Genomic DNA, 13817 nt, shown 5'->3' on the forward strand with positions numbered 1-13817 from the left:
GGCTGCAAGCCTCAAGGTCCATCCAGCTTGGGGCCCAATCACCTGCCGGCTCACTCAGGGCACCAGACCTGCAATGCCCAGCCTGCAGGTACCTCAGGACCATTCTGCCTGGTCATGACCCCAGCTGGCACTGAAGAAGATGGATGTGTTACCTGGAGGCAGTATCCTGTCTACCTGTTGCTCCCTGCACAGCATCTCTTCCAGGTATCTCCTTGCCACACCTTTAAAACCACCTTGTCACCAATGTAAATATCCGGGTACTTACTGTAACATACCATGCAGGAGACTTCAGGTAAGATGTAGGCATGTTTAGTCCGTCCATGTTGTAAAGAGACAGGAAACTATCACATCCACTCCAGCTAGCCTTTAGTTTCAACTGACACTTTTGGAACACACTACACAGTCACTCACACAAACACTCCAAGGTGACATCACACTATTCCACTCACCTTGCTACACACACAGAGTGTACAACTAAACCCAAGCTACAACAGCATCCTTCCTGGCTGCCAAACTGAAACCTTGGGATATTCATAAGTTCTTAGGTTTGCTTCTGTGTCTCCCTTTCCCTAAAACAAAAAAAAATTGATTGTTGGAATTATCTTGTTGCCTAAAAAAGCCTACTGTTTCTTCCATTGTTCTGCTGCACTACAGCTAAAATGTGTCTTCCCATCAGTGTGAACTTTCCTGTTCATACCCTTTGGGGCTCCCTTCGCAGATATATGTTTCTCCTCCTAGCCTTATCTGCCCCTCTAATATCTTTCGTCGATATGGCTCCTCACTTATTGATTTTGCCAGTCTACTTTGTTGTTTTTATATTATCCATCTATTCCCGACCGACCTTTGCATCTTGCCTCGCCCCCTTACCTGCTTTCAGACTGCATATGCACTGCTTCTGACCAGTCCACGATTTGAGGGTTCACATGAATGTCTTCCCTGATATAAGGTACATTCTTCATGTACTCAATGATGAGATGCCTTAGTCATTGCCATGTAATAATATTTCTGAATAGATGCTAGCTTAACTTCTATAAGGATCCAGTTCCCATACACTTCCCAGGCCCTATACTTCAGCAGTGATGGTTTGACATGTCTCAGAAGCCTGAGTAAGTTGGGTGCTTAAGTCTAAGATCATTACCAGCAAGCATATCCAAAATCCCCTTGACAAGATTCCATTGGTGATGCTTCCCAGGTGCAGATTTTCATCAGATGTTTGGGGTGTCACCTGTTAGAAATATGTGCCTTTTATCTAAGCACTACCCCATTGGCCCTGTACCATAACATTCGTTGTATATAAAGATGTCTGTGTTGCTAGTTTCAAACACACTTCTTTCAGTGAAATTATGTGATATAATGCCCAGGGTTTTAGGTGAATGTAACTCAGAGTCCCCTAAAGGCATATCAGGAGTATACAATGATTCATGTGGTCCAATAATGTTTAAAGGTGTTCTCCCAAATCGGCCATGCAGATGACATACAGTGGACAAGGTAACCAAGATGGAAAGCCTTCCATATGGCAACATACCTATCACCCCCCAGTTATTGTACTGGTATGTTCAATATTTAGGTTGTTCACTGATTTTCAGATTCCTGGCACTGGTGTGCAAAAATGCAAGTGAGGTTTGCAGTGTTTGCTGTAAAGCTCAATAAACATGAAAACAACTAAACTGATTTCTTTCACTTCATGGCCGAATGAGGAGGGGGTGGCACTGGAGTCCTTTTTGGCTACTGTCAGGAAGTATTTCCTCATCAATTACGTCGTTGATTGTAATGCTGACATAAATGCCAATATTTCTCTCCCAGTATAAGTGGACTACCATTGTGATGATGCGTGGACCCTACCAGGTATATTCTTGGTTAGAATGTTGAGGTTTATGCTGAGCAAAGAAATCATTCTGTAATTTACAGAGGCTTCACTTGCTTTTGAGAGCAATATCCTTTCAATTGCAACAGTAAGAAACTATGCATTTCGCGTTATTTTGTTTCCCTCACATTGGTTACTTGTCTCTGTTTCTCACTGTTGCCTCTTCCGGCTTTTATGAAAATCCATCTGTGTCTGTTTTGGTGTTTGAATGGTTCACTCTTGAGAATAAACTGGTGATAGGGCTAAAACCTGTGCTATATCAAATCCATGGTACTATTAAATGTTTACGGCTTTTAGAATGTGTTTTTCTACTTCATCCTCAGTTCAGTTAGTATTGGGAAAACAACACTACATAGCTATTCCATGATGTCATTTACATTTATTTTAAGCTCAAACAAGGAGTTAACTTGGTGAGCTGGGAGCAGTGTGTGTCCATATACCTTTTTAATGTTCTATAAGTACTATTTTTTTAACAGTATTATCTTTCTGATAGAAATAAACTCTTTCATGAGTTGGCTTTTGATCGTGTGAGTTCTGGAGTATGGCCTTCTTTCATGGTCAGATTAATGCAAACATTGCTGTGTATGTTACTGCATTCTACAGCATCCACCTTATCCCATATGGAGAGGCCTCAACTCAGATATGCAAACACAGTCTATATTCAATGTTGAATTCTTATTTCCTGGACAGTATAAAATACTATCTTCAGATTGAAAACATCCAAATTCTTTTAAATCTCTTTTTGGTTCAAGCATGATCTTAATAGCTTTTTTACACATTGTGAACCTTTAAATAAGCTAACACGTATACAACACACTTGCATATATCTCATAAGTAAATGACAACACAGCTTTATTTCAATTTTCACATACCTGTCCCTCACAGAGACAGGGCTCTGAAAAGTAAACAAACTCTTCTTCTCTGCTGTACATTCCCATGGCATATTGTGCTTTCAAGTCATCTTCAAATTTAAGATCAGCCACATTGTCAAACAATTTAAGTAAGTGTCTTGTAACCTGTGCGTATATACAAATACAATTTGCATGAAATAATTGGTTTGTTCTTGAAATACAACAGTCGCACTCACAACAAAGTAAACACATTTTAAAATATACCTGTTTTGGTTGAGTTCCTTTGGAAATGATTTCCAGCAAATCCACAGCAGAAACAAAGTAGAATCTTGGAAATGTAAGTCTCTTGCCCTCCAAGTAATCCGCTAAGGATTTCTCACAATTTGTAAGCCTATGAAGAAATTACAAAAAATAAAACATAAATGCAATACCAATGTTTGAATTGTTAGCTACTATCAGCTATTTTTGTTAAATATAAGAATATGTAGGTCTTGAAAGTAAATGGAAAATGAGCTGCAAGTTATCTGGAAGCAAGACCCATACATTTTACAAAAAACAATTTCACTATTTTTTCAGATACCTTTTCCTTTAGTGCAGTTCACTGAGGCGAATTGCAAAGTTCATAAATGTGGAGTACATTATCTACGTTATTCTAAAAGAGATCAAATAATTTGAAGTTATGTATTAAACTTTACCCTGTTTTACATGTCAGTAATAGTTATAGGTAACTTCTGAGAACCAAAATAATGCTAGTAAATGCTCTCATGAAGAGAGCTGCTTTGTGTAGGGATTACAGTCTGTCAAAGAATTATAGATTCAAACATAAAGTGAACCATTGTTTTTCCTCCAACCGTCCATCTTGAATTTGGCAGTGGGTGCACAGCCGTCTTTATTTTTGTATTATAAAATAAAACTAGATGAATGTATGCCTTACTGTCAGAAAAGGGTACATTACCATGGAATGCAAAGTAATCTATACTATTTTTCCATGTTTATTTTAACTGCTAACTTTTGGTTATAACATTTTAACAAGTACAAGCAAATTATAACCTGTTTCAATAATTGTAATCGATTTTTATATGAACTAGAGAAGTTAAAGTTTCCAACATATAAATTATTAAAAGAACACCAAATTCATTGCCGTACCTGAAATGGTGTAGAATTGAATCAACCTAAGCATGTAAAGAGCAACAAGTTCTGAAGATTAAACAATAAGGTTAGCAGTGATGAGCTGGGAGATGGGGTTGTGATTTTGAGGAAGAAAATGCAGACAGTTCATCTTGTTTTATTGGAAAATGTATCACTTATTCACTATATTAGGCCTGAGCTGTCACAAAAGGGAAAGTTTGGAATGCTGGAAGGATTGGCTTTTGCAAGAAAGGAGGGCATGTCTTACCACTATAGACTAAGTGGTAATGGCTAATGATAATATTATACACCCCTTCTTCTGGAACGTAAATATTCAGGCATCATCCAAGGCAGCTAGACTAATTCAGAGAATTCAGAGAATTCAGAGAATTCCTCTGTTCATCTAATATTATAGTCTTGGAATCCCGTACAAGCTGGGATAACCTGGAATTTCTTATATAGCCCATTGTCCCAACGCTACTCCCTACCAAATGATTTGAAATCCGCCCAGCTGCCATTTAGCCCTCTGCGATGCTCTGCTAGCCTGCCAATTCTTTTATCTGGCTGCAGCATTGCTCCTCACCAGTCCATGCCTGCCCCTGTCACCTGCAGCATGCTTCCATGTCAGTCCTGCTCCTTCTCATATCAGCATCCGCTAATTCGTACTGAGATGCAGACAGTTGCCTGGGAACCTTCCAGCTAAATTCCCTTTTTTACCAACTCATGTTGTCTTATGTAGACTATTCATTGTGTAACCCTCCAGATATGTTGTATTATAAATCCCATGATCCTTGACCATTATATTAGCTGGCTAGGGATCATTGGAGTTAAGATACAAAATATCTGGAGGGCCTCTTAGTGAATAACCATGCTATATAACAGGGGTCTACAACCTTTGGCTCTCCAGGTGTTCCATGGCACATCTCCGATTAACCCATGTGAGAATACCCTTTGCATTTTAACTGCCTATTATTAGTGTTTGAAATCCGATAATGCCAACACCTTCATCTTTTGCAAGCCTTACATTATTCCATGTAATCTGGGGCTTTGATTGCACCATACAAAGAAACTAAAATGACCTTGTACATCTTTAAATAATTTTATAGTAATGTTTATTGATCTGGAATCAGAAAAATACATTTGGTAAGTATACACATATTGAATATACTAGTTTGACCAGTTCAGCGTAGGGTCGATAGCCATTGCAACTGTGTACTGGCCTCTTTCAGAGCAGTTGTGTAGATTGTCTGGAATAACTTTTCCCTTTCTTGTGCGACATTCATCTTTAGATATTTCATCATGTTTTAGGGACGACCAGTTCTACTGTAAAAAAAAAGGCCTGCCCAATGCATTTGCTTTATAATTAGAGGATGCCCCAATGCTGTAAGTATATGTGTTCATTTTAGATACGTAGTAGAGGTGTCACAAGTATATACATTCAAGTCATTCACATACAGTCTGATCCTCCCACACCGCACTTTAAAGTGAATATTGAGATATTTCTTGTAAGTATTCTCTCTGCCAACACCTAGACAAAGACCCTACATAAAAAGAGGGACAAGGGGGTGTCATCCATTGTACATATGTAATTTCTGAGTACTTAATAAAAATAAATAAGCATGGCTTTTTTGACTAGTGCATTTAGCCACATGCGCCCACCACAACTTTTGAGACAATTGCTGTTAAATAAGTACAACTATAAATGCTGTTGCCTCTACCCACGTGGTAATCAATATGGTGTTTGCACTAGTCAGTCAATGGCTATGAGTGGTTTCTAATTTTCGCGGCTTTCCGTCCTCTACTGGAGCATTTGAATTCTCGATTACAGAGGACTGTTTACCTTCCTTTACTATATCTGGTATAGGATCTTAAACTACTAGACTGTGTTCTATACTCCTAATGAGACGCCTCTACATATGTTTAGCTCTGCTAGTCCTCATCTAAGTACAATGTGTTTTTACACATATTATCACTTCTGTGAGATCATCTCAAATGCAGTACGCCAGTATGTTCTGAAAGGTACTGATTATCTTGATCTCTACAGCATTTACAGTTTATTCCATTCTATCTGCTCGTTTAGCTCTTTCTCAATACTTTGTGATAAAAATAATTTCTTGTTCTTTTTTGAACAATTGCTTTTTTTATCAAGATTGTGATCATTGCTTGCATGTATGTTATGCAGCAATTCATCTGCCTTGTGTAGACATTCTACAAAAAGTTCAACCAGTGGTGGTGTGTATTTTATTTTGTATGCAACTCTTATGTTCTGTAATGTGGGTTTTCACTCTTCTTTTGGTTTTTCCCACATATATCAAGTTGCAAGGACACCAAACAGCATAAACTGCCCATGATAATACCTGAGTAAGCCAAAAATGGAAAGTGCCCAAAAGCTAATTGGAGGAAAAGGTATGCAATTACATCAGGCGAGTGGTGGGGGGAGGACGCTATGTGAGGTTGTAAAGTCGGGTGTGGTTTGGAGAGCCAAATACAGGATGAACATTTTCGGCTTATCAGGGGAACACCAAGGGAATCTCGTGAGATTACCACAGCTATGCCGCAAGGCGCGCTCATAAAAGAAAATGTGTCACACAAAACGAAGAGTGATGGGGGCAGTGGAAGATGGTAAGTGAGTGAAAAAGTAATTGAGGGAAGTGGGGGAACCAAGGAAAGAGGATGTGGGCACATCGTGAGTGCCTGCAAGGGTGGGCTAGAGTTTTGGATTTTTGAGCATTTCTTTTATCTGGGGAATACCAGAAGAATGGAAAGTTTAAAAAAAAGAAATGTTACACTTGCAGTGATCATATCTAGTAGACAGGGGGCAATGGATATTGTGCCACTGGCCATGGCCAAAGGCCATGGTTAGTGGGCCTCCAAGAAACCTATATGTGCAACATGCATAGTGTCCATAGCAGAAGGCTGTGGCTAGTGGGCCCCAAAGAAGCCTACTGGTGCAACAGGTAGAGTGACCAAGGACAAAGGCCATGGTGAGTGGGCCTAAAAAAAAAGAATGTGGCCACTAGGAAACATATTATATTCTGGGGTAATCTCAAAAGAATAGAGAGTGAAAAAAAGAAATCTTACACCTGCAGTGATCACATCTACTAAACAGGGGGGATGGGCCAGGTAAGAGCTCAAAATCCAATGCATTTCAGAGTCAAGACTGCTTCATCAGGGCTGAGCTATCCTAAATGTAAATTAATGCAAATCCAAAATATCACACACAAATTAATGAATATGCGGTAATACACATCAGTGATATTGCCATTATACAGAAACCATGTAATAAAATTAAAAATTCATACCGAATTGTCAGTGTGTTGCAAAACATTAGAAGGTAAAAAACAGAAACAAAATAGAATGTAAGTTTGCAATATTACAAAACTGTTAGTCTCAAGGAATGTGGTAGAAAGAAGTTTAGAAAATACCTTAATGGACTCAATCGGCCCAGTCTAATTCTTTCTCAATCGAGAAACTAATGGGTGCTAACACAATCGATTCCACAAGCTGTAACCAATCCAAAGACGGTTTTGGATTAGTGTGTGTCTAGAATATACACTATGTACAAGGAAAGTAAGTAAAGTATCGTAATGTTTGGGACAGCTGCTTACCTGCTGCAACAAAGAATGCACACAGTAGGGGGAGAACGTGCGAGGACGTGTGCCTCTCATGTTTAATAATGGTTGCCATGACGACTGCTAGGATGCCATGGTGGCCATCACAAGGTGTGGCCACGCCCATTGTGTCTCACATCCCGACCCCTCCAGAAATGGAGCAATCGGGACGCACCAGTCTTATCAATGTGCGTAAAATAAAATAAAATGTGTGTAATTTGGGAATAGTCCAGCGGGTGTGAATAAAAGTATGGTGAAGCCCCTAGGCCAGGGGCTAACTGAGGTAGCAAAGTGCAACGTGCCTGTGGATATGGCCAAGCCCACAGTGGGAAGTGTACCAGTCTCACCATGGAGAGGGGGAGATCGGTTTTCCATTAGCGTGTGAAATTGATGCAGGAAAACAAAACAGAGTGAAAAGCAAAAAGGATGTAACTCTTGGGGTGGGAGCCCAATTAAGTTGCACAGTGTGACCTGCATCTTGGTGTGACTACGTCTGTAATGTAAAATGCTCAGGTCTCCACATAGAAAGGATGTGATTGCATAATGTAACTGGGTGGCACCTAATTAACAGAAAAAACAAATGTATGTACTGAATGTATGCTGGTGCCTAATAAAGAAATGTGGGGCTCGATACGTGTGTGTGCCAGCTGAGAAATAATAGATATAAATGTGTGTACGCATGTGATAGTATGCTGCTGTGGCAAAGATGTTTGCATAACTATTGCAGCCAATGGAGGCCATAGGTATTGTTATCAATTAAGGGAACACCATAACTGGATGTTGATAAAGCAACGTAACAAACTAAACTACTAAATGTAACAGTATATGTGGCAAAAGGGAAAAAAAGACTTGTAAACAAAAACAACAATTCAAAACAACACTTCATTGAAGTAGAGAAATAGAAAGCATCCTGGTATGGAAAATGTGTCCATGTCCACAATTGGTATATCATTCAAGTCTACCAAAGGTCTATAGTAAATTTCCCCTGTAAGCGAGAGGGATTAGATATACCATAGGTAGTTTATTTCTTCATTCAACACATTGGGGGCGAGAGAGCTGAGACGGTCTATCCAGAAAGTCTCTCTTCTATCCAGATTGATGTTCATATCTTCATGGGGATTTGATTTCTGTACAACTTCAACAATCTGGAACCTTATTTGCGGTAGGTTGTGTCTTTTCTCCTGCCAGTGTCTAGCCATCGCTGAGTTGGGGTTGGAGTTTCTAATGCATGAACTATGCTCATTCCACCTTGTTTTGGCATTGCGTTTGGATTTACCAATGTAGTACAAGCCACAAGGGCATTTAACAGCACAGATAATGTTACTGCTATCACATATTGCAGAGCTCTTTAGTTGAATCTTTTCGCCTGTGCGAGGAGGATTTATGGTATTACCCTTAGTAATGAAACCACAATTGGAGCAGTTAAGGCAAGAAAAGCTGACAGTCTTTTTTGTCATTGGTTCCTTGATCGATAATTTGGTAGAAATCAGTTCCTCCCTAGGGTTTCTGCTCCTTTGGTAAGCAAATACTGGTGGTGTTTTGAACATATGTTGCACTCTAATGTCGCATGTTAAAATCTCCCAGTTCTTTTTAATGATGTTCTTAATGTGATTAGTTTGTGTTGAACATTTAGACACATATACTAATGGAGGTGGAATTCTGTCTTCCTCCTTCTCATTCAGCAAGATATCACGGTCAATTGATTCGATCTTGGTGGTGCCAGTTTCTATGTCCATTTTCTTATAACCTTGTGCAATACATTTCTTAACCATCTCTGAATGTTCTTCAATGTAGTCTTCAGGGTCGCTCACTATCCGTTTGATGTGAAGCATTTAACTGGAGGGTAAAATACGGATTGGGCTGGGTTGGTGGAAGCTCGGAAAATGGAGGAGATTTTTACTATCTGTATCTTTACGATAAAGGCAAGTGCTGTATCCATTCATACTTGTTCTAATATTAACATCCAGGAAATGTATCTCTGTATTAGAAGTTTCATAGGTAAACTGTATCCTTGGATCTATGTCATTCATATAGGTGAAAAAATCCCTCAGTTCTATTTCTGTCCCAGACCAGATGCCAAAAATGTCATCTATATATCTGATCCACAGATGGATGTTCTTATTCCAAGTGGTATGCGATAATACATGATCCGTTTCAAATTTAAACATAAAACTTTTTGCATAAGCAGGGGCCATGTCGCCCCCATGGATTTTTCCGGACACCTTTAAATAAAATTGGTCCTTATATTGAAAATAGGAATTTTCAGCAATGAATTATGACAAACAAGGATACATTCTTTCTGTGCTTTAACATCTGCTTCTCTAAGGACCATCCACTCAATAGCTTCTAGTCCAAGACCGTGAGGTATTGACGTATATAGACTTTTGATGTCCACTGTAAACAAGATGTTGCTGGGATCATATCTGGTAGCTTTCAGTTGTTGCAGAAAGTGAGTGGTGTCCCTTATGTATGAATGGGTTTGTTGTATAAAAGGTTGGAGGAAGAAGACCACATATTTCCCTAAAGGCTGTAGTACACTGTTCATGCCAGCTACGATGGGTCTGCTTGGTGGTTTTGCAGAATCTTTGTGAATCTTGGGCAGAGTGTAAATGTTCGGGATCACCATGGTGATCAAAGCAAAGTTCAGCATTGGAATAGATGTTGTTTCTGCAATTGTATTATTTAGCCTTGTAGCGTGAGTAGCTCTCGGTCTAAAAAGGCTAGTTTCATGCTGCAATGAGTAAGTAGTCGCAGAACTAGATGAAGTATCCGAATATAGCACAATCAAGACTATAGGGGAGTTATCCTCTTTATTCTTACTAGTCGCTGGGACCACATGGTGAAGCTCACCATTTCTTAGACCCATGTTTACATGCCCTTCCACAAAACTAGGAACATGGCCAGGGAGTACATAAATGAAAGGGTGAGTGCAGGCAAATTAAACATAGTGAAAGAAGATGATATTCATTGGGCAAACGAAGGATAAATAAATAAACAATATCCATCACACACTTTGCAGGGCGAGTGAAATTCAATGGACACAATGGGGTAAATAAATCACAGTCTGACCCCTCAAAATGACTATCTCCCATGACTACCACCTCACCCTCCTCTTCCTTCACCTCACCAATCAGGGGCCACTGGCTTGGTGCGATGGAGCAAAATGAGATGGAAGGGTCCACTGTGTGTCCACACTGGCCACCCCTGGGCATAGGAGGAATGAAAGTGGCTGAGAGCGCAGGGGACCAGTGAGATGAAGGGGCTTCTGAATCAGTGATAGATGTTGTTGGATAACACAGACAGCAATTTAATTGCCATGAATTCCCCTCTGTCTGCCCTCAATTCTTCTCTCAGCCCTGCAACCTCCTCCCTCAAAACCCTCTGTTCCTGCAACTGTCTCTCCCCTGCTTCCCTCACCTCACTTGCCACCTCATGCACGAAACCCAGAAACTGTTGGTGAAAGTCCACACTAGCACATCCAGGTGTGGGGAACTGGGCCCTGGTGACATCTGGCTAGTCCCCTGAAGGTCCATTTGCAGCAGTTGCTGGTTGCCTTCATAGGTGGCCAAACTGCACCCAGCGGATAGGGTCAGTGTGGGCCCCTTTCGTGAATGTCTCACGTGACAAGGATGTGCCCCATGCAGGGTGGAAGGAGGTGTACACTCCCTGTGCCCTCATGCTGGCCCAAGCTCCAGAATGTCTTGCAGGGAAAGAAGGGTGTGAGACAGTCCAGGAAGGGGAGCTGGACTCATGCAGCTGGTGTCACGACCCTTGCCCAAAACCCCCTCTGGCAAACCCATTGACCAGGTGGAGTCAGGACTCGGGCCTCTAGAGCCTGGCATCCTCTTCAAAAGCCCTCATGGGGCCAGTCCTGGCACCTATGGCGCTAGGCTCATACACCTTGAAAAACAATGTGCTTGGGAACTACTTTATTGTATTGTCAGCCAACATGGAGGTATCCACATAGCTTGGGTCCTAAGAACCAAGCTATGCATTCTAGTGTTTTAGGTGTGGTAGCCTAGGGACTACTTTACCTGCACTATTTTGTTGGGGCTATTTAAACCACACCCGAGCAAGATAACATGCTTCACGTTACTTTGCAGCTTGCAACGTGATGCTCACCGTGTCCAGCTATTCCCTCGAACCTCGGAGAAGCAGAACCTGCAAGGAGACAAAAGGAACATAATTAGCAGCAGCATCTTACCTGCAGTCTTCATCTTTAAACACTTGCAGCTACTGAGAACAGCTTCCTCGAATCCTCACGCCTCCCGGACAGAACGACCTGAAAGAGGAAGATAGAGGCAACATTAAAGAAAGCAGTAGAGACATTTACAAATTACAAACTGCTCAAAAGGCTTACCTGGCTGGTCGTCTCTAGGCTGGCACCACTCCGGATATTCCACTCGCGCTGAAGAACACCGCGACCTACAAGGAAGGAAAACACAGGTTAGCAAAGGCAAGACTTTGCAGCGCTGCGCATAGCGCTTACTTACCGCATCATAGCGCTCTTAATGCGCCATCATTTAACCGCGGGGCTCAACCAAGCCAGTTCGCCGCGCTGAAGCTCCACATACCTAAGGGAGAAAAAAGAGACATTTTAAACAAAGAAAGGCATGCAGATAGCATCAAAACTAAAGAACAGCAATAAGACCTACCTGAACAATATCAAATGGGCCGCGTCAGTGAAGTAACTGGACCGCACTCGCCCATGAAAGACAACGCGCCCCTGCAAAGAAGGCAGGACGGAGAGCACGCCTAATTCTACCGCAAGGTGAGGAGAGGGCGCAAGAGGGACTGAAATCATACAGGAGTGGAGGGAGGATACTTAACCCAGTCGGTCAGTCTTAAACACAGTCCTCCTGTATTTTCAGGCAGAACCTTCCCCGCAGACCACATCAGGGCAAAGCTGAGAAGCATACCAGCGAGTAACCCGGCTGGGTGGCGTCCCTGTGGATACCAGGTGCGCGTAACAGCTGGCTGCGGGACAAAAAGACACATGGTGGGGGACAGGTGGAGCAGGAGGAGGCACAGAAGCTTCAGCAGATAAAATTACAGTAGTTTCTTGGGGACTATATGGCCTTGCATAACCTGTCTGCTACTGCTCCTGAACCTCCCATGCCTCACCTGGGCTTCCACCTCTGACAACTCTGCCTCTGCCATTCTCCTCCTTGTGTGCATCCTATGGGCGGGTCATAGCTCTGACACACTGCTGCCATCCTGGGCCATGGGGTCACTGGAAACTGAGGCTGCAAGACAGGAGCACACAATACAATGCACACACCAAGGGCGGTACTGCACACACATGTGGCACACACATTACTCCTACACGGCAACAGACACCAGACATGTGGATATCAAGCCAACACTATCCTGGGTTGGTGGAGCAGTGAACATGGCATGTGGCACACACATCTGGGAAACGATAGGCAAGACCGATAAGGTGAAGAACACCTACTGGGAATATGCAGGAGCTGATCGATGCACAAAACCCTCTCGTAGTACTCCAGGCAAATTTGCCATAGGACCGGAGTTTCAAGGGGCTGATGATGGCCCATAGCATGGGACAGGATGGATCCTTTGGCCCGACCTCCAGCAGCTTCTGCTCTGGTAGACCCCAAGTGCGCTGATGTGGTGTGGATCTTGGTCCAGGACTTGGCCTGTGCTGCCACCTCGTTGTGCCTTGAGCTGCGACTGGTGAGGTGCTCATACTTCATGAGCACCTCTGTCCCAGGACCTTCACCTGCTGTTGGGTCAAGTTGGGTTTTCGCAAACCAAGAGGTGGAGAGGAGGAGTCATCCCTTTAAGGTGGAGAATCGTTGTGAAGTGTGGGGGCGTTGTGGTGGTAGGTGCTGACTGCATGGTGGGAGCAGTCATGGCTTGCAGTGAGGCAGGGGCACCCTGCCCACTGGGGTTCACAACAGATCCCAAGTGGGTGGCGGTCCCCACGTCCCCTCTTCCTCTTCCAGAGTCGAGGGAGGTTGTGTTCAGGAATGCCCATGATGTCTTCGACAGGAGCATTGGGGACTGTGATGCATCCAAGGTATTTGTCCCTTCTCCTCAGGGGGAGCCACCCCCTTCGAAGGTAGGGAGGTGAACCAGCTGAGCAAGACCATCCCTAAGAGTCTGGGTAAGTGGGACTTCACTGTGAGTGACTCATTCCCAGGAGGAACTCCCTATTAGAGAAACACTGTCCACTTATATGGGAATTAATGTGCCTGCTGTATTGATTTCAATAACCGGTGATATGATTCCCATCTCGTTGGCTTTAGGTAATACTGGATTTAACCAAAGAAACAAAAAGGCCCTTTAAGAGTCAGTGGCAAACTTAAAGAGACAAAGAACCCAAAAAAGAGGAAGAGAGAA

General features: G+C 42.4%; 1 protein-coding gene across 1 annotated transcript in view; it reads right to left on the bottom strand.

Moving 5' to 3' along the window:
- Positions 1-7471, bottom strand: part of LOC138488874 (dynein axonemal heavy chain 11-like) — a 2478284-nt gene extending 2470813 nt beyond the window's left edge. The window contains exons 1-3 of the mRNA XM_069616234.1: positions 7452-7471; positions 2980-3106; positions 2737-2880 (exon numbers count right to left, since the gene is read on the bottom strand). Of these exons, the coding sequence (XP_069472335.1) occupies positions 2737-2802 (66 nt within the window). The 5' untranslated portion in view covers positions 2803-2880; positions 2980-3106; positions 7452-7471. The remainder of the gene's footprint in view (positions 1-2736; positions 2881-2979; positions 3107-7451) is intronic.
- Positions 7472-13817: the final 6346 nt, after the last annotated feature.

The sequence above is a fragment of the Ambystoma mexicanum genome, chromosome 9 (genome assembly GCF_040938575.1).
Source record: "Ambystoma mexicanum isolate Mex_15411 chromosome 9, UKY_AmexF1_1, whole genome shotgun sequence".
Lineage (NCBI taxonomy): Eukaryota > Metazoa > Chordata > Amphibia > Caudata > Ambystomatidae > Ambystoma > Ambystoma mexicanum.